General features: G+C 41.8%; 3 protein-coding genes across 5 annotated transcripts in view; 2 read left to right on the plus strand and 1 right to left on the minus strand.

Moving 5' to 3' along the window:
- The window catches only part of LOC310715159 (AP-1 complex subunit sigma-2), a 105,859-nt gene that overhangs the window by 49,975 nt on the left and 35,082 nt on the right, over positions 1-20,802 (plus strand). The window lies entirely within an intron of this gene.
- On the plus strand, positions 83-12,619 carry fbxl5 (F-box and leucine-rich repeat protein 5). 3 transcript variants are annotated; one of them, XR_014530241.1, is made up of 12 exons: positions 83-899; positions 3,798-4,013; positions 5,741-5,836; positions 6,206-6,401; positions 6,703-6,882; positions 7,699-7,824; positions 7,905-8,053; positions 9,357-9,439; positions 9,546-10,256; positions 10,390-10,538; positions 11,262-11,480; positions 11,957-12,619. XR_014530241.1 is itself a non-coding variant. In XM_083521379.1 (11 exons), exons 1-11 carry the CDS (start codon positions 816-818, stop codon positions 11,336-11,338), a joined length of 2,067 nt encoding a protein of 688 aa, XP_083377505.1. In that variant the 5' UTR covers positions 83-815; the 3' UTR covers positions 11,339-12,619. The 3 variants fall into 3 exon arrangements, 1 of the variants encoding a protein (XP_083377505.1); XR_014530242.1 differs by having other exon boundaries at positions 11,262-11,445; positions 11,977-12,619; XM_083521379.1 differs by having other exon boundaries at positions 11,262-12,619.
- Positions 13,143-20,174, minus strand: ftr92 (finTRIM family, member 92). Its single transcript, XM_083521399.1, has 8 exons — positions 19,844-20,174; positions 18,990-19,056; positions 17,150-17,878; positions 16,871-16,954; positions 16,482-16,694; positions 15,418-15,550; positions 15,262-15,321; positions 13,143-14,903 (listed from the first exon to the last, which is right to left on the minus strand). Exons 3-8 carry the CDS (start codon positions 17,705-17,707, stop codon positions 14,356-14,358), a joined length of 1,596 nt encoding a protein of 531 aa, XP_083377525.1. The 5' UTR covers positions 17,708-17,878; positions 18,990-19,056; positions 19,844-20,174; the 3' UTR covers positions 13,143-14,355.

Below are 20,802 nucleotides of genomic sequence, written 5' to 3' on the forward strand. Positions count from 1 at the left end.
CGTAACACCTTATGAGGTACATGTATGCAGAATTGGACATCGAAACCATTTCTGGTTATTACTGTGGTTTGTATATCAGCATAATAGGTTTGAATCAGAATACTGATTTACTGATACCACAGGGAAATTGTTAGTGCAGTTGCTCACCATATAATGAAATAAAATGCAAGAAATTATTTTAAAAAATATGCGTTATTCAGTTATATATTAAGTATAGATGCTGTACATTCCATGAATTTCTAATCTAATTGAAATATACTGCATGAAATGTGTAGTAGCAGTTATTGCACATGCATTTCTTAAGATATTTACATTATATAAATGTGGCATCAAACTCTAAATATTTCTATATAATGGACCACAATGACAAAATGTTTGCCATGACAAGATTATATCAGTCTTATACTAATGTGCTCTTGGCTGCATTGTCATGTTTTGATTATTGGAACTATAGTCATAGTGCGTGTATGTAGAAGTGTTTATTTCTGATGAACTAAATTAATCAGATAAAGATTCGTTTATTTTGATGAACAAGATTCAAAGAACCGAGTCACTAAAATGATCCGATCTTCCCATCACTCCTGATAAGGGAGAGCAGATCACGTGACAGCGAGTGCGCGTCAGGGAGGCGAGGGAGTAGTGTGCGTGCGTGCGCGTTCACGGTCACACTGAGAACCAGAGAAAGTAGGAGTAACCGTGCGCGTGCGCGTACCCGTGTACGTTCGTACGTGCGTGCGCGCACACGCACACAGAACTAGAGCGTCAGAGAGAGGAGTGTCTGTGTTTGTGGATGTGTGTGTGTATGGCGAGGCGACATGGCTCCTTTTCCCGACGAGGTGGACGTGTTCACCGGACCGCACTGGCGAATGAAGCAACTGGTCGGCCTTTACTGCGATAAGGTCAAATATTTTTTTACTTTTATTTATAATTGATCAATTCTTCCTTAGAAAACAATCCGACGGCATCTTGCGGTTATTTGCAAGTTCAACTGCGCGGTTCGTTTTTCCGCTTCTGCGTCACGTTCAACAATAAAACAACCCTTATATTCGTAACAATTATAAACAAAAATATTAAAACAAATAATATATAACGCAGTTGCACAATTTCACACGTCGACTACATCAATATGTTTGCGCTGTTAGCTAGTTATGCTAGCATCCTATCCATATTATCTGTAATAAAGCAGCACATTATTATTACTAGAAATATTTATATTTACAGTTAAATGTTAATTTATCAATTCTTTCATTTTGTGAATTTATGATTAATTGAACACGGTGTGTAAGTGTAAAGTGATATAGTTTTCTGCTCGCTAGCTTGACTTACTAGCCTTAGTCGTTTACTACGTGTGTTACGTGCTAGCAGGAGGCTAATAGCCGTCAAGTGCACCTGAGCTGTGTGAGGATGAGGATGATGAAGGATTGATTGATGAGGATTGTGAGAAGGAGGAGGATGAGGATGGTGAGAAGCAGGATAATGGATGAGGAGAATTGATAATGAGGATGATGATGGTGAGGAGGAGGAAGATGATCAGAAGCAGTATATTGGTGGAGGAGGATTGATAATGAGGATGATGATGAAGATGATGAGAAGCAGGATAATGGATGAGGAGGATTGATGACGAGGATGATGATGATGATAAGCAGGATAATGGGTGAGGAGGATTAATAATGAGGATGATGATGGTGAAGTGGATGAGAAGCAGGATAATGGATGAGGAGGATTGATGATAAGGATGATGATGAGAAGCAGGATGATGATGGTGGGGAGGAGGAAGATCATGAGAAGCAGGATAATGGATGAGGATGATTATGGTGGGGAGGAGGAAGATAATGAGAAGCAGGATAATGGATGAGGAGGATTGATAATGAGGATGATGATGAGAAGCAGGATGATGATGGTGGGGAGGAGGAAGATCATGAGAAGCAGGATAATGGATGAGGATGATTATGGTGGGGAGGAGGAAGATAATGAGAAGCAGGATAATGGATGAGGAGGATTGATGATGAGGATGATGATGAGAAGCAGGATGATGATGGTGGGGAGGAGGAAGATCATGAGAAGCAGGATAATGGATGAGGATGATTATGGTGGGGAGGAGGAAGATAATGAGAAGCAGGATAATGGATGAGGAGGATTGATGATGAGGATGATGATGAGAAGCAGGATGATGATGGTGGGGAGGAGGAAGATCATGAGAAGCAGGATAATGGATGAGGATGATTATGGTGGGGAGGAGGAAGATAATGAGAAGCAGGATAATGGATGAGGAGGATTGATGATGAGGATGATGATGAGAAGCAGGATGATGATGGTGGGGAGGAGGAAGATCATGAGAAGCAGGATAATGGATGAGGATGATTATGGTGGGGAGGAGGAAGATAATGAGAAGCAGGATAATGGATGAGGAGGATTGATGATGAGGATGATGATGAGAAGCAGGATGATGATGGTGGGGAGGAGGAAGATCATGAGAAGCAGGATAATGGATGAGGATGATTATGGTGGGGAGGAGTAAGATAATGAGAAGCAGGATAATGGATGAGGAGGATTGATAATGAGGATGATGGTGAGAAGCAGGATAATGGATGAGGAGGATTGATAATGATGATGGTAAAGAGGAGGAGGAAGATGATAAGCAGGATAATGGATGAGGAGGATTGTGGAGGATGATAAGGATGATTGGTTAATGAGGAGGAGGAGGAGGATGATTAATGATTTTGATGATGATGATGATGATGATGATGCAGGAGAATATAAAGTCTAATGAGACCTCGATCCCCTTGAAAGTCTCCTGGAAATGTGTGAAAGAAAACTAAAAATTTGTAAACACTACTGGACTTTGTGTCTCTCTGAGGTTACAATTGTGTTAAAAACACCAGATTGGCAGGACTGGACAGGATCAAATCTATTTAGACTAGGATTTGTTTTTGCATTCCAATGTGCATATCAGCACAGTGTTTTAAAAGTGCACAGTGTATACATACAAATAAAATATGTACATATTAAACACAGCAATTCACATCCAGATCGATTTTCCGTTAACAATTACATATTAAACCAATATAAAATATCACTGCCGTTTTCTCCTGTAAACTGACCCTAATGGCTTTCCATAGGTTGGTTTAAAAACTCCTATACAACTTTATCATAGATAAACAGAGTCTGATATAATGTGATGTATGAGAATGTAATATATAAGGAATATTGTTTGCGAAAACAAACTGTTTTACACTTGCTTTGAATTCGATTCATGCACCTGTACTGCAAATAGAAAAGAGAAAAAGCTCTCGAAGCCATAAAGTAGAGGTTGGTCACGTCCTGCACGTTTACAGCAGACAGGTAATTGGTGGACACGTAACTCTGGAGTCAGTGTGTGTGTATGTGTAGTTTGTTTTATTTTCCTGTGTAACCTATCAAGTACATTTCTCTTTTAATGTATTTGTATACGGTGGCAGAACAATCGTATGTGAGGGGAAGGAGGAACGAAAAACAACAGGGGAAATGATCAGTTATATAGTGGTTCAGTGTCACCCCCAAGGTTGCTTGTTAATTATTATTGGACTATATGGAGCATCTGCCATACAAGTCCCTGTGTATGAGGCGTTACTGTAGAAACAATAACGTTAGAGCGAGCACGTTGTTATTTACCCCTGGCTCATGTATCAGCCAGGAATTACAGTCCAAACGTGCCGTTATGCAAAAATGCCCCGCCCCCTTTGTCTGTCCCTGGTCAATCGGATTTGAAAATCTGATGCGCCTCGGTGTAGTAATAATCGTCGAAATTTTTTTCCCAGCTGTCGAAGACGAATTTTTCCAACAACAATGACTTCCGCGCGTTCCTCCAGACGCTCTGCGCCACCTTCAAGGAGTTCAAGATCCACGAGCAGATTGAGAACGAGTGCATCATCGAGCTGCTGCAGCAGCGCAGCCGCACCACCTACAACGTGCACTCCGACAACAAGCTCTCCGAGATGCTGTCGCTGTTCGAAAAAGGCCTCAGGAATGTCGAGGTGTGTGTGTGTGTGTGTGTGTGTGGTGAATTATATAACCGCATTATGTCATAAATATTACCTGGGTGGCTGAAAAGCGGTGCCTGTTGGTACTGATGACTCTTATATAACACAGGAAGCGGTTCATGCGGACGTGTTTCCTCAAACTGTTTTCTGCAATATCATGATTATATTCAGTTATTTTTTTCATGCTTGTATCAGTTTTCCTGCATGGTGTTATGGGTTTATTTACACTGCTCAGAAGTCGGTTAATGACTGTTGAAAATAACAGGGTTACATTAACGCTTGAATTTCTGATACACTGTCGGTCTATTGGAACATGGATTTGTATTATGGATGCTTCTGCTACCAGCTTCAAGTACTGATCTAAGGTGAGATCAGTAGGTCTGGCCACTGGAACAGGTTCGGGTCTCCTAGTTCAAGTTAAGGGAAAGTTTCATGCCTCTTGAATGAGATAAATAGTTACAAACGTCTGCCAAATGCTAGAAATGCTGTAAAAGGAAAAAGATACTAGAGGAGTTCTGCGTTGATGGATATACCAAATAATTATGTAGATTAAATTGGAACTACGGATGGATAATAAAGTGAAACCGCTGTTCCTCGGCTTTCCTAAGCCTGCTCGGCAATCCGGGAATTAGGACATTGTGTTCCGTTGTAACAGGAAGGAATGAGTGATGTAATAACACACTTTTTTTTCCCTCGAGTTTGTGTGCCTCTGTTTATTTGGGAAGGCCAGACATGTTCGAGATCGACGCCGTGTGATTACAATTGGTTCGCCCATCCCAAAACAAGGACATCGATACGGGATCGCTTTCGCACCCAAGGTTACTCCGGAATCCGCTCATTAATCGGGTCGCACTCGGGAAGGGTTAGTGCAGGCCGTGAGGGAGGGTTGTTGGTGCCTACACTGCTCAGGGCGGAGGCTGACTGTGCAGAGCTGCGATGACTCAGGCTGTTGTGGTGAACTGAAGCGCAGCCTTTCAGTCTCGCATTTCAAAGGTTCGCTGCAAACACGGAACATTAACACGGCGCTGTTAAGAAGGCCGACATCTTACCCAGCACCATGTTCTCTAATGTGATATGTAAGGCGCCCATTAATAAAATGTATTATTATTATAATTATAATACTAGTGCTGGGCTAGACAAAAAATTTAGCTTGTCCTATTAGAAAGAATGTCTTCCTGTGTCAGAAATTCGACCCTGGACTCGTCTTCTGCAGCAAATGCTAGTTTTTTTAATTCTATTGTCTAATGAATTGTTGAGAGTTGGACCGAGTTTCACCGCCACCACATCAGAACTGTCCAGTGCACAGTTGATTAAAAAAAAAAATCATTATTGTTGTGTGAAGAACTTCTGGTCTTTTCTCAAAGTTCCTCAAACTGATCCCACCTGCTGTAGCGTGTTTTGTGGTGTGTGATTATAGGAGCTCGGAATCAGGAAAAGGAAATGTTTTCTTGCCAGATAATAACAGCTCATAGAAGCTCCGGCTTTTAAAAGCTTATAATTGGCGCGTTTTAAGCTCGAGCAGCATGACCTCCGGTGTGACATCACAGGAAGCTGTTATTAAGTGGCATTAGGCGTGGTGTAGTAAATAAAGGCAGCATGACACACCTGCAGTGCGATTACAGGTGTGCTCTGGTTAACCGTTTGTGTGCATGTGTGTGTAGCGGTGCAGTGTTGAGAAATGACGCATGAACACTCGTGTGTATTGATGTTTTATCCAACAGAGCGAGTGTGAACAGCTGAACTATGCACGGCAGCTGAAAGAGCGCCTGGAAGCCTTCACCCAGGACTTCCTTCCTCACATGAAGGAGGAAGAGGAGGTAAGGGTAGACACCTGTACACTACATTATTCCCTATTTGCAGTTCTAATAAGCTCCACTCTCCTGGGAAGATGTTCCACTAGATTTTCCAACGTGAACAATTGCTTGAGTATAAAAGAGGGTCACACCATACGTTTTTATCTGTTTAATGTTGCGAGAATTTCAGCTTGAGAGCTTTAAGGGTTTTGTTGGTACAGCTGCTCCAATTATGATTGGAGGAATGTTTGAGCCTTGAGCCAAAAAAACATGAGATTATGTAGCACAACACAGAATCACACCACTGCTGTATACCTCACTATACACTCCGGTTACTCTGCGTCTTCACTGCACCTGTCTCACCCATGTTCTTCTCCTGTGTACCTGACTCAGGTGTTCCAGCCCATGCTGATGGAGTATTTCACCTACGAAGAGCTGAAGGCCATTAAGAGACAGGTGATAGCGCAGCACTGCAGCCAGCAGCGGTGGGACGCGGCCGCCGAGGTGCTGAAAGGCTTAAACCTGTGGAGTCAGGCCGAGGAGCTTCACAAGGTCTTCAAATACTCCGACCATGAGAAGACCGAGGATGGTGAGGGATTCTCCCAGGAAGAAATTATGTATTGCGTTACATGAATGCATCATTACACCAACGTTGCCGTGTTTCTCACGTTGTGATCTGCGATGCCTGATTTGTGGGGTCCACATTGAGGGGTCCAAGCACCAAAGTCAGCTGATGCCTTCAGTTTAGATCTTAATAATATATTTATGAATAAAAACCACGTCACCACACCTGCAGTGTGAACTTCATCCTCTGCATTTTTTAAACAATCTCAGAGAGACATGTAAACTGTGTTTATAGCACGTGTCATGTTTTTATTCCTGTCCTGCAGAATGCGACGGGCACGCGAGCATGCACATCTCCGCTCTCCCGCAGGAGGTCATGGTGCGGCTGTTTCGGTACCTGGGCCCGGAGGACCTGTGTCGCTGCAGCCAGGTGTGCCGCAGCTGGGCGGAGGTGGTTAAAACGGGCTCGCTGTGGAGACACCTGTACCCGGTTCGCTGGGCCAGAGGTGAGACACCTGTCTTACATGTCGTTTGTTTTAGTGGCGTGAACTATGATTGCACGTCATTGGAAGGTCACGCGGTGATCACGTGACCTTTGAGGAGAACGACATGAAGTGTCACAGTCATGACAGCGTTTTTGTTGCACACCACAATATCATCATAATATTAAATCCAACAAATTGTTGACACTGGAAACTCCTTCGATAAATGAAAACCTTTTCCTCATGTCACTATTTAGACAATGTTTTTCTTTTGCTTTTTCTTCGTCCAGTGATTTTTTTTTGTTGTTGTTGTTGTTGCTGCATCACTTCTGCAGAACGTGCTGTAGAAGTAGTAATGTAAGAGAAGCAGCATCGTCTGAGGATCTGTCCTTGAAGGATTTCATTACCCAGTAATGAGATATTCAATTTGCATACCCTCAGCCCTCTCAAGATTCCAACAAGCAGCACTGTAGATGAATTGGTTTCCTTGAGAACTTTATAGTCTGACAGGAAATCCAAAAGCTGCAGTGTCATTATGAAGGGGTAAGCTTGCTGTGCTGGGATGACTCGGCGTATTGGGTCACCAAAAGATACTTGCAAAACATCTGACAGTAGTTTTTATCTGCCCATTCGACATGCGTGCGATATATGATTTAAAACTTCCATGTGAGCTCCTGTGATTAACCATAAAGTAGGTTTTGAAATAAGTAAGACAGACGTGTTCGGGTTCATCGCCTAGTTTAAACCGATCCTTTTTAGTTGTTCTTGTGAGCGTGTATCAAATGTCTGTAGAGTCTCTGGTCTTGTCTTTGGCAAACAGAACGCGTATCTTTCCCCCAGGTGATTATTACCGTGGTCCTCCGGGGGAGCCAGACCAGGATCCTGATGAAGACTGGGTGCGGAACCTGCAGGAGGAAGGACGAGCCTATCAGGAGTGGGACGAGGATGCAGACGTTGATGAATCGGGTTGGTTTCCTTTTTGGCGCCTTTTTTCCCTTTCCGCTTAGAGCCGGACGTGAGTGTAATACGTGTTTGTGTTTGTGCAGAGGAAGCGTGCGAGGACTCGCTGGCTGTCAGCGCCGTGCGCAAAGAAAAGAAGCTGCTGAATGGAATGATCCAGAACCTTCTCCCGGCCGTGGGGTCATCGGTACGCACCCTCAGCCTGGCTTACAGCTCCGCCGTCTCCAGCAAAATGGTACGGGAAGCTATGGATCTCCTTTTGCATAGGGCTTCTGACTTGGTCCCTGAAAACACTTTTTGTTCAGATCCAGGAAGGCACCAGGGCTGGAAAGATGTTGGCAGGAGTTTTTTCGTCATCACTCACTTCCTGTTGGGTGAAATTAGTGTTCAGTTTAATGATGGCATAGATTATTGCATAGACCTCAGATTGCAACGACCACCGGAACTGGAGACTCCTTTCAAAAAATGACCAATCAGAATGTATAATTCAACAGCGGACACACAAATGAACAAACTTAGCATTTATCTAAGAATGCAAGCAGTACCGTGTTGTAGAAACGAAACAGACTGGCGTATATGTGAGCAAGGTGGTGTCAAAAAGTTTCGAGACGTACCCTGTTTACAAGAAAGTACTTTATTTATCTACGTTTACACGATAACCTTTTAAATAGTCCCCTTACGCTGCAATACAGCGCCCCCCAGCGTTCCTGACACTTCTGAAATGTGTCCTTTGGATCTTTGCAATGGTGTCACAACCGTAACCTTTCAGCTGGATCTTCCTGTTCGGGAAAAGGGTGAAGTCGGCAGGAGCCAAAATCTGGCGAATAGGGTGGGTGCGGAAGTGAGATGGTGGTGTTTCTGGCTAGAAACTCGCGTGTAAGGAGAGTTCGGCGACAGGGTCCGCACGTGGTCAGAATAGCACCAGCTTCCTATGTACACAGGACGATGTCTTTTGGCACACTGACTTATGAAGGTCAGTGCTCCCTGTGACTGTGCGTGCAACCTTGTGCTGGAATCTGTTGGCGTGTTAGAAAACAACACCTAGTATTTTAAGCATTTAGTTAGTTATTTGTTTTTGACAGCAATGTTGTTAGTGTTAAAAAAAATAACCCCTTTTTAAAATATTTCGGATCAGCAAAAAAGGGGAGGAGACAAATAATTAGCTTTCCATTTATTACAAGAAAAGTTACAGCGAGGAAACACTCCCATACATGCGTTTTAAATGACTCTGAAGGCTCGTTAAGACCTTCGTTAGCCACTGTTGTTGATGTGTCTCGTTCACATTCACACGTGACTTTTCTGTTTAGTTACGAAATTACAAAGCAATCGCTCCGTCACTCTGCAATCGTTAAAAAAAAAAAAAAAAAAAAAAAAAAAAAGACTAATCCGCAAGTTTAAAAAATGAGGTATTAATCGGCGAGTCGTGATCCGTACGATCCATTGCACCCCTAATAATTAAGTGTCAAAGCAGCTGGAATAATTTTACAACACGATACATAACCGTGTGTTTATATGTATTTTTTATTTGTTTAAACCAGGTGCGACAAATCCTTAGTCTTTGCCCAAATCTCATCCATTTGGATCTCACGCAAACTGACGTTACTGATTCGGCTTTCGAAAGGTAAGAGTTTAATACTTTATATTAATTGTCATGAATGTATGTAATTAAATATGGTTTAAATGTTCAACAGCAATGTCAGTGACATCTTTATTGAATTTTCTTGCAGTTGGGCGGAGTTGGGGGTGTGTCGCTCGCTCGAGCACTTGGACCTATCGGGCTGTGAGAAGATCACCGACTACACTCTGAAGAATTTGACAGTTGGATTAGGCGATCTGACGGCACCCAGGTTTTCCAAGAACAGCCCCGATTGCAAAAACAAGCTTCTCAAGACGTCGTCATCAGCGATCCAACTCCTTGACAGGCACTCGGGTTACTCTTTGGGACGCGCTAGCACGGCGCTCGTCTTCAAGTGGAGGCCTGGTGGGCGGAGCATGAGCTGCAGCCCCGTCTGGGTCCTGGATCCGACCAAGCTCGCCGACATCGAGGACACGGCCGACTGGACGAGAAAAGAAGGCGTGGCCGCACTCGGTGAGGGCCATGGGGGTATTTTAGGGGTGCAGGCCGGAGGCAGGTCATGCTGCTGTAGGAGTGGCACAAGGCGGAGCTTTAGGACTGACATTGGCTCCACCTACTTCCAGCAGCTGTACGGCACTCTGGGAGAGAAACAGTGCGGGCACTCTGCGTGCTGCGGCTCAGACACGGTTTTAAGGACAGTAAAGGAAAAGCAGTGTGAGCCTCAGGCCACAAAGGGCAGCACTGAGCTTTGGACTAAATGCCCTTCTGAGGGCGAGATAAGGACTGAGCAGTCAGGAGCCTGTCGTGCTCTGAGGTTCCTCAGCCTCTCAGGATGCTATCAGATCACAGACTTGGGCCTGAGGTACTACACACACACACACACACACACACACCCTTTTTAACTTGGTGCTACTAGTGGCTAGTATGTTTGTTTCTGAGAAAGAACCTTAAAAGGTTTGATTGTAATCATGTATTTGAACTCGTGTGTGTTGTAGATGTCTCTCTCAGGGAGGAGGACTTCCTCTGCTGGAGCATCTAAACCTCTCAGGGTGTCTGTTCATCACTGAAGTGGGACTGCATGAGCTGGTGTCTGTGTGTCCCTCACTCAACGATGAACACTTCTACTACTGCGATAACATCAACGGTAACACGGGGGGTATTAAGCGAAATTTTTTATTTGCTTAATACCGTAACGTTTGCTTGTTTATGGCTAAAGTATGGCGACTTTCATAACAAAACAGCTGTTCCATGCAGTATAATTCAAGAACAGATGTAGAGAGGCACATCCTATGATGCCAATAGTTCCAGATGCAACTGTAAAATCACAGGTTAAAACTAATTCGCTTAATTTAGTCAATTTTGGTTTCCATAGAAACTCAGGGAGTTGTACAGTCATATATACATGTAAACTGATCTACAACCAGTGGAAGTGGGAGCTCGGTGATCAGAGGTTCAAGCCTCGGTATTGCCAGGCTGCTGTTGTTGGGCCCTTAAACGAGGCCCTCAAGCCTATGTGCTCTGACCCCAGCCTCCGAACATTGCTGTGATATGCAGAGAGAGAATTTCACCACGTGGTAATGAACATGTGAGAAGTAAATGGTCTCTTTCCTCTTTTGTATAACATTTCATGGAACGAGTCTGCAATTTCAGATCATATTCACAAGCAGAAAAGTCTGTTTTTCTCTGGATTTTTAGCTCTTATTAACTTCGAGAGAGATGCTGTAACCTTAAATGTAACTCTAAACGGATAAAAAGTCATTCATCAAGAAATATCTCTGTATAGAAAAACAAACAAAAACACCTCAGAATGGGATTATAATCGACTCAGATGTCTGACTTCTTTCCCCGTCTCTTGTGTCCTGTCCAGGTCCTCATGCTGACCGAGCAAGTGGATGTCAGAACCTGCAGTGTGGCTTCAGGGTGTGCTGTCGCTCTGGAGAGTGAACATCCCTCCCCAAATTGCTCTGTTCTTCTGGTTTTTTTTATTTTTTATTACTTATTCCACTTTCTCCCCTCTCTCACTCAGATTTAATATTTCTGCCCTCCCTCCCATAACTGTCTTCTCTTTTCTCAGTCCCCTTTTTTGGTGTCTGCTGTCTGTTTGCACTTTAGGAGGAGTTCAGGCTGTACAGTCAGTTGCCAGTCTTCTTCGCGTAACAATTCAAAGGAGAATTGGCGGGGGGGGGGGGTTAATTCCCTGAAGCCTTTGCTGAGCAATTGGGCAGATTAGAGTGTACATTCTGTAGATGAATGAGTTCTTGAAGGTATTTGATGAGAGAGTTCTGTTTCTCAAATTGATTTATTTAGAAATGGGGAAGGATCTTTAGTTTGGTTTGGTTTGAGCTGCTTTAAGATAAGGATACTAGTAAGGATTTTTTTTATTTGTTTGTTTGTTTGGTTTTGGAGTAATTCTATTGTCGCAAAAGCTGCACCGCCAGATGCAGTTCCTCCGCCTCATGTAAATAGCAGTTCTGTTTTGTAAATATGTGCTTTCTTCGTTCGCACATGCAGACCCTGGAATTCGCACATGCAGACCCTGGAATACGGAAACTGGGATAAGAGTTCGTCATCAAAAAATCAACTGCAAATGCAGATGTTCATCTTTTCAAAAAATTGAGTTTCATGTAAAAAAAAAACGAAATAAGTAAACACATTCAGAAAATCTAAATTTATACAAGAAATTACCCAACTGTGATCCAGAAGCACACGTTTTCACCTGAAAAACACACTCGGTTCCAATATTGGTGTTAAAGGGTGTACACATTTTTGGCAAGAACTCAGTGATTGCAAAAACCACCTGTTTGAGATCAATAAAAAAAAATAAATCAAACGAAACACAGCTGTGTTTAAGATTAGTACTGCACATTTTTATTATTTTTCTCTCTTCAGTGAATCATATTTAGATCTTTTTCGAATGCGATTGCTGCGACCTCCTTATAACCCCAAGGCGAGGGGGCGACACTCGCAAGGCTTCCATTTGAAGCGTCTAAACACTGCTGCGTACGTAAAGGCCCACAAAGACGAGCCAGACTCCATGCTCCATTAATGTTCTACTAACTCCATTAGTGTTGTAGCACTTGCCTGATCACCCACAGGGAAATTGCGTACTGCTTTTCTTTTTTTATTCTATTTTTTTGTTTATCCGTTCAGAATGTTTTCTTCGAGTCCAGTTTAGTCTTTCGCTTGTTGAAATGAACCACAGAAATAAACGTTCTTCTCCATTTGCGTAACGATTGTTCTTTACGAGAAACGAGATCTTCGAATGATCCGCTGCATTGCATTTTTTTTTTTTTTTTTTTTTTTTTTTGTCGACTCAAGAAAAAACAAGTATAACCATAAAATACGTCGAGTCGGTCAACATTATTGTGACGTCCCAAAGGTTCTCCTGATCCTACACCACGACAGACCAACGTTACAGAGCAGATGTTGTCCTGGGAGATGGTGTTTATGCAAAATCCACACTGCTGGGGTGCAGATCACAGTTTGTATACTGATTTGTAAAGAATAACTGGGTCTTTTTTTTTTTTTAAAGCGATGAGAGCAAACAAAATATTTGTAGAAATTTGTTGGTTTTTTTTATTGGTTTTATTAACAAATCATTATGGGCTACAAATTATTACGATTCTGAAAACATTTATTACTATTTTATTTTATAAAGTAAGCTGAAATTTAATAATGAATGATGAAAAAGCAAAAAAAAAAATGGAAAAGTTCCAATTTTGCATGCACAATAATATTTCTCGTGTTATTCCAGTGTTAGCCAAAACCAAAAAAGTGGGGACACTTTACTTTGGGGGAAAAAAAGTAAACAGATTGATATGCATCTCACAAATTCAGTTTCTATCCACAATTAAACACAAAAACCATGTTTAAACTGAAAATATCTACTATTTAAAGAAAGAATTAGTCATTTTGAATTTGATTGCTGCAACAGGTCTCAAAAACATTTATTACTATGAAGCATCACATCTTCTGACTGTATACATCTGAGAACTGAGGAGACCAGTTACTGAGATTTTGGGAGAGAAATGTTTTCCCATATGTGTCTGATACATGATTCTAGCTGCTCAACAGTTCTGGGTGTCCTTTGTTGTATTTTTCGTTTCATGAGGCGGTAAATGGTTTTAAATGGTGAAAGGTCTAGACTGCAGGCAGGACACGGACTCTTCTACTACAAAATCATGCCGTATTCAGATAGCATTGTCTTGCTTAAATATGCAGGGCCTTCCCTTACCATTAGAGATTTTATTTTGAGCACTGGTCCTTCTCTACTTTAGTCCAGAGGACCGTGTTCACAAGGATTTCTGGAGGTGTTAATGAGCCCATGCAGTGATTTCCATTACAGAATCGTGACTGGTTTTAATGATCCAATATTGATGTTTTTTTTTTTTTTTTTCCTCTTGTACCCAGAGGTTACTCCAGATTCTTAAAAAATTTTACTAATATTATGTAGTGCACATGAGATATAACTGTTTTGCAATTTTGCTAACATTATTCTGAAATATTACTTGCAAAATTGTTTTTGTTTAATTTTAATAACACTTACTTTTTCCTGACTTTTTGTTGCCCCCTCCGTTGAGATGTGTTGCAGCCATCAAGTTCAAAATGACTTTTTCTCCTTTAAAATGGTAAATTTTCTCAGTTTAAACGTATGTTTTCTATGTACTTTTGTGAATAAAATATGGGTTTAAGAGATTTGCAAATCATCGCATTCTGGTTTTATTTACAGTTTACACCGTGTCCCAACTTCTCTGGAATTGGGGCTGTTAGAGGGAACATGCTTGGAGGAGGTGCCTAATGAGCCTTTGAAATTCTTGTGATTGGATCGAGTTGCAAATAATGATTCTTTTTCATGGTCTCTCAGCTGTAGAGCTGTGGTGGCATTTCAAACCACTGATCACCTGACAACCAGTGTGATTTGTTCATGTCCTCTGTTTATTCATTCCAAGTTGTTCTGCTCTTCACTCCGTCAGTGTTGCCTCTGTATCTAGCTGGCATATCTTCACCGTGGATCCCTGATACAACCCAAATCCGGCATACGGAGGCTGCGTGAACCTCATCTCCGCTCTGTGGAGGAGCGTCAAAGTGTCTGAGACGCTGTAGAAGCACATCACTCCAGCCTTGTAATCGAGATACACCCCTATTTTGTGCGACACCGGCCCCAAGATTTCAGTCTCCACATTATCGTGCGCAAAAGTATATTTCAATATGGCGCAATCCAAACTCCAGCTCTGTTTGTTGTACCCAAAGCTGCATTCATCACCGTCCCCCTTCCGGGTGATGTCTCTGTATGAGACAGCTATGTCCACCCCGTGCAAACCCGCCCACTCGGCCTCCCAGTAGCAGCGTCTGTTCAGAGGCTCCCGGCACAGAACCTGCGCCCACCAGTCGAAGCGTTCGGGGTGGTAAGGGTAGGGCTGGTACTCGGTGCTGCACACCACTCGCTTCTCATCATATATTCTCAGGCTCCTGTGGGCGGAGTCAGGGTCCAAGTGCAGTGGGACCAAGTCTGAAAGGAGAATATTGTTGAAGGATGGTGTAGACCAATCATCACTAAGATCTTGCTCCTGAACATCTACCTAATTGAGTCTTCGACTTAAAACATAAAACTTTATTGATCTTGTGAAGGAAAGAACTGTGAGACAGCAGCAGCTGGTTACTCAAACAGTAGTAAGTAAATGTAATGTAAGTAAATAATTTTAACTTCTGTCAATATCGTATTCATTTATTGAAGATTCTACATAAAAAAATGCTGGATAAAGGGATATGTATATAAATTGCAATTATCATTATCACCACAAACCAGGGATCCTGTAGCTCTAGATTGCAAATGCAGCTCAAAAGCAAACGTATTGTTGTCTACTCACATTGCAGGAAGTCTTTTCTCGTCTTTGGTTCAGAAGGAACCACGATCTTGTCTTTTTTCACTGAAGCAAATGAGTCATTGGGTGAGTATATAGTACACAGTTAATCAAAGTATTATTGAGCATCAACCTAAACCGACCTCACACTATGTGACTTACCTGCCCACGATATCCGATCAGTTTCATGTTGCCATACATCTTCGATCCGCTCTTTGAGTGCAGAGACGGATTTTACCACCTCTCCAAAGGAGAACTGGGGATTGATGGTCATTGTGACGTTCCCAGAAGTCGACTGCAGAGAGATTCGGATATAAATAGAACAAATCAGGCACGGGCAAATGACCAGAACAGATCCTAATATTAGGTAAAACACCTGCCATTTTAGTAAAAGTTGACCTGTGTGCATGCTCAAACTCGGTATATTGTCGGAAGATTTTTAGCAACACATTTCCACAAGTCCATGAAATCTCAAGCTGATGATCTCGCTAATGTGCCACCATCAGTGGTGTCCTACCTGAATCAATCCGCCTCTTTATACCATCATTACACCACGTCTATAGAAACTAAATATTATACAGAAACACAATATAACAGAGCTGCATCACAGACAGGAATCTCATACAGCGAGAACGAATGTCATTAATAAAGCAAGAAACCCAATAAACACGAATACATCATTTCTAGCAGAAGCATCGATATTAAAAGGAACCTCATCAAATGAACCTGGGATTCATTGCGTTTTTACTGTGCATATGGTTTTTGTGGTTTTTCTACGGGTAAGAAAAGCGAAACTATAAATGGTTTGTGGAAAAGCTGAACAAACGTTTTGAGCTATTCTGGTTGACATTTCCATACTATATTCAGCTTTTCTTGAAAAAGTGTCCTTGTAAGTGTATCTGCAACCAAATCGATTTCTCCTCCGCCAGCCGTTGCGGAATACAGTTGGGGGTTGTGAGCTCTGACTAATGCGCTCTCTGACCATCCAATCGAACGATGCGGAAATGCCAATGTTACTGTACGCATGCTAGAAGGCCCCGGTGTCGGCAACGTGAAATCTGATTGGTTAAAGCAACAGCTTCAAGGACTGTTAAAAATGATAAAATTTATAAAATAAAAATTATCTTTATTGAAAATATATATTTGGTTCCCTTTTATTGTAAAGCAGTCAAGTTGATCTTGGAGCCCTATGAAGAATATGAGCCTGCATGCATCAGCTTTATTACCTGCAGCAAGTCATTCGGAGTCCTTGAGAGCTCCCTGCTCTTTAGCTCACGTATTTCCTCCTCTGCCTGATCCATCAGCTCCTTGATTCGATACAGTTCTGCTCGCTCCCGAGCTCGAATCAGGACCTTCATCGCAGACCCGCTGCGCTTTATAGAGTGGACCAGCTGGCTGAAAAGCCTTTCGCATTCCTCCTCTGTGGCCGTTGCAATGTCCTGGAATAAGGCACAGCAGGAAGTGAGGTTGTAGGAAAATACTCAGCGATGGGGTGACCTGACATATCGACCTTAACCATGACATCAGTGACGCCATGCCGTTAAGTATTTCATGGAAATTTGCAAGCAGTTGCATCTGAAGAAGCAATGGATCTACTTGTAGACACCTCGCTTACCTTGAGAGTGTTTTCAGCCAAGTGAAACTCCTTCAGCTGCTTCTCTTGCTCTGTGATCATCTGCTTCGACTTTTTCAGGTTCTCCTAGGTGGAGGCAATAATATGTTCTTGTCAATCCTATTGAACAGGAGAGTTCCAAGACTTTTCTTTAAAGTGAATATATAAAGCTAAGTGAAGGTAAGATCTCATCCTAGAAATGGAAATTCTTAGAAAGTCATAATCTTGTTTATTTCTGCAGGAATTATATGACATTATCATCATTCAATCACCTTTTCCTACCTGCCCTGCTGCCACCATGTCATGTCTTTTGTGATCCTCCAGCATGCACATGCAACAGATGAGTTGTTCCTCGTTACAGCAGTAAACCTCCAAGACCTTTCCATGTGTAGAGCATGTCATGGCCTGCAGCTGAGCTGTCGCGTCCACCAGTGTGTGTGCAGCCCTCGCGTGAAGGTGCTCGTGCAGCCAGAGGTGCGTTTCGCAGTACGAGGCCAGACACACCAGGCAGGACTTGATGGCAGTGTGTATGCCTTCAGTGCACACGTCACAGGCCACGTCCTCACGTTCGGTAGTGGTGCCTGCTGTGGTTTCAGTGTGGAGGTCCATCTTCTTGAGATTGTCCATGACTTTTTCAGAAGGTCCATGCTGATCAGGCTTCATGGAAAAGATCTGCGAACACTGCAGGCAGCTGTAGGAGTCTGTGCCCTCATACTCACTGATCAAGCAGGACCTGCAGAAGTTGTGCTTACAGGGAAGTGTAACGACGTTCTTCGACTTTGTAAGACACAAGCAGCACTCATGAAGGTTCTGTGAGCGTGGAGTGCTGGAGCTTGCCATTGTTTATGTCTGCAGCTGGAGAGAGTTTCAAGGATCTGTTTGACGGAACGGTTTCACTTTCATTTATCTTGATTTTGGAAGTGAAGGAGGAGCTTTTCTGACTAGTGCGTATGCTGCATTCTGGCCTTCAAATTCCGTGAGCAAATTGTGCATTTTCTCAGCCAAGGTCTTCTATGGAAAAAAAAAAAAAAAACTTGATACAGGTAACAACTCTGCATGAAACAACGAGAGTGTTTGTTTGGAGCCTTCCATGTTTTTTTGCAGGAGGAAATTGTTGGGGTTGATTTTTTACTGCCACCTTCTGGTGTGGTTTTAGTGCTCAAACATTGCACAGGAGATACTTCTAATAAACAACGTCCATGTTGAAATAAATATTGTAAGCCACTTTTCGAATTGCAGGTCTGTTAGAGTAAGTGAAGATGATGGCAGGAAAATAAAAATTTTACAATAATCGCAAAGAAATGTTACAAGATGTGGTATGGAAACAGGGCCGCTGGAAGTAATTTTGAACAAGGGGTGCTGTGAATTTTTTTTTTTGACAAAAAAACCTAAGAGCCTATGGGCCTATTTAGAATACATGAATGAATGAATGAATGAACATAGGGCTGTGACGATGGCAGTTTTTTTTTTTACCACCGTGGTGGTAGTGGACCAAATACCGGCGGTGTTGCGGTGGTTGGGGGGTTGTTTTGAAATAATACAAAATAAAAAAAACCCAAAGAAACAACACACTAAAGCCTGTAAAGCATTGAAATAAATATCAGTAAATACTGGTAACTTACATAATATAATAAAGTTGAATCCATTAAAAAAAAAAAAAAACAGTTTTAGATTTCCACACAAAGACGCGTTATAGCCTCCCGCTCTGCGCTTTGAGAGGGATGTGGAACACGAGCAGGAAAGAGACCACCGATCTCTTTTTCTGATATCTTCATGTTGTTGTAAAAGGTACGAAGAGCTAATTTTATCTTCCACAAGGGCAAGGCATTTAGGCTATGTTTGCGCGCTGCCAGAGAAAGCCAAACTTTACAAATTAACCTGAAAAATCAATATAATTAAATTAATCAAAATCATTAAATTAAAATCCAAAATACACTCAACAGCCTACGTGTGTCAAAATCATTTCCTAAAATATTCATAAGGAATTTATAAATTGTGCAAAATATTTTTAATAGGCCTACATTTTAAAAAATCTCTCTCTCGCCAATAGGGGGTGCTGCAGCACCCCAGCACCCCCAGCACCCCCACTTCCTGCGGCCATGCATGGAAATGTAGCATTTACCTTTAGAAGTTCTTTATAGTTCTGGATCACTAATCTTCACTCGCCTCCAAACACCACGCTCGTGTCACTGGGTGGGGAAATGAGTTAAAGAGTTGCATCATCAAACTTCTAGACACTGATCATCCACACCTGGACACGATAACTTGTGTGTGTTGACTTTCCTTTTTTCATTAACTTGTGTCCTTGAAATTCCAAAAGAATGCATGCTGCTCAGCCCTGATACTGTTTTTTGTTTTATTTGGCTTTACTTTGTAATCAAATTTCATGACATGATAAGGGACATATTTGTTTTTTAAAGGTATTCAATCAATATCTTTTCAGGAAAGACATGCTTTCTAGCGAACTTTTGGGCTGCTTTGGTACAGCTTTCAAAAGAAACGTTTACACAACTCTATATGACTCTTTTTTCTTTTTTTTTTTTTAAAGAGTCTTTTTTTTAGCAGTTTTCAGTGCACCATTTTAGTTCATATCACAGCTGCTCATTATATGAGTTGAGAAAGCAGGATCAGTGCTCGCAGCTCCCCAATCACCAAACGTCTCATTACTGATCAACACAATTTCTTAATGACCCATCACTGATCACCACTGTTCCACAAAGTCCCATTACTGATCACCACTGTTCCACAAAGTCCCATCACTGATCACCACTGTTCCACAAAGTCCCATTACTGATCACCACTGTTCCACAAAGTCCCATTACTGATCACCACTGTTCCACAAAGTCCCATTACTGATCACCACTGTTCCACAAAGTCCCATTACTGATCACCACTGTTCCACAAAGTCCCATTACTGATCTACACTGTTCCACAAATACCCATCGTTGATCCCCACACTTCCCCCCTATAACCCACCATTGATCTCCACAGTTTCCCTAATAACCCACCATTGATCTCCACAGTTTCCCCAATAACCCACCATTGATCCTACAGTTTCCTGATGACCCATCGCTGAACACCACAGTTCCCTGATGATCCACCACTAATCACCACTGTTTACTAATGATCAATCATTAATCATTATTGTTCGCAACGGTCCATCAGTAGTAACATGACACCTGATAACAAAGTTCCATCTGCTGCAAACATCTAAAGCACTTGCATTTCGACACAGTGTTTCAAAGTTCAAACTCATGTCACATGATCACAAGTATGTGAGGGGTCAAAATGCTAAATTTTTATTGACACTGTTTCTAAATCAGTCTTGTCTACAAACACTCAAAGTTTCATGGGATAAAGCTGGAAACTGACCTTATTATTTATATCCTCTTGCAGAAAACACAATAAATTTAACATTTAATATGGCAAAATTCAACACTATTGAACTCCCTAAACATATATTATTAATCTATAAAATTATTATGATTCATTATATTGTTAGCAATATAATATATTATAATAATATACTTTTAGACAAATATACTTTTATATTTGTTGTATATACTTCCAACATGCTTCATTAGTTACTGACATCAGTGTGTGGTGTTTTAATACATTTTACCAAAAGATGTCACTAGTGAGACGGGGGCCAAAACTTTTTAATATTTAGAAACAATGTCTTTTCAACAATCACTACAAGTCACTGATCTCTATTGGTTTTATTGACATCTCACTGATTACAACTGTTTCCAGTGACCTGTCATTAATTCTAATTAGTCCCAGTGTTCAATCCCCAATTATTCATTACAATTGTTTGTTTAAATCAACCAATCACCGATTATGATTGTTCCCAGTAACCAATCCCTGATTACGATTGTTCCCAGTACCCAATCCCTGGTTATGATTGTTCCCAGTAACCAATCACTGACTACTAT

Source organism: Silurus aristotelis (genome assembly GCF_946808225.1).
Source record: "Silurus aristotelis genome assembly, chromosome: 19".
In the NCBI taxonomy this organism is placed as follows: domain Eukaryota; kingdom Metazoa; phylum Chordata; class Actinopteri; order Siluriformes; family Siluridae; genus Silurus; species Silurus aristotelis.

Coding starts and splice junctions, on each gene's coding strand:
- fbxl5 (XM_083521379.1), top strand. CDS start 816: ATGGCTCCTTTTCCCGACGAGGTGGACGTGTTCACCGGACCGCACTGG. Junction 5,837..6,205: donor ACATGAAGGAGGAAGAGGAG/GTAAGGGTAGAC, acceptor TACCTGACTCAG/GTGTTCCAGCCCATGCTGAT. Junction 6,883..7,698: donor CCCGGTTCGCTGGGCCAGAG/GTGAGACACCTG, acceptor TCTTTCCCCCAG/GTGATTATTACCGTGGTCCT.
- ftr92 (XM_083521399.1), bottom strand. CDS start 17,707: ATGGCAAGCTCCAGCACTCCACGCTCACAGAACCTTCATGAGTGCTGC. Junction 16,695..16,870: donor TGGCTGAAAACACTCTCAAG/GTAAGCGAGGTG, acceptor GCCTTATTCCAG/GACATTGCAACGGCCACAGA. Junction 14,904..15,261: donor GAGAAAAGACTTCCTGCAAT/GTGAGTAGACAA, acceptor TTCTCCTTTCAG/ACTTGGTCCCACTGCACTTG.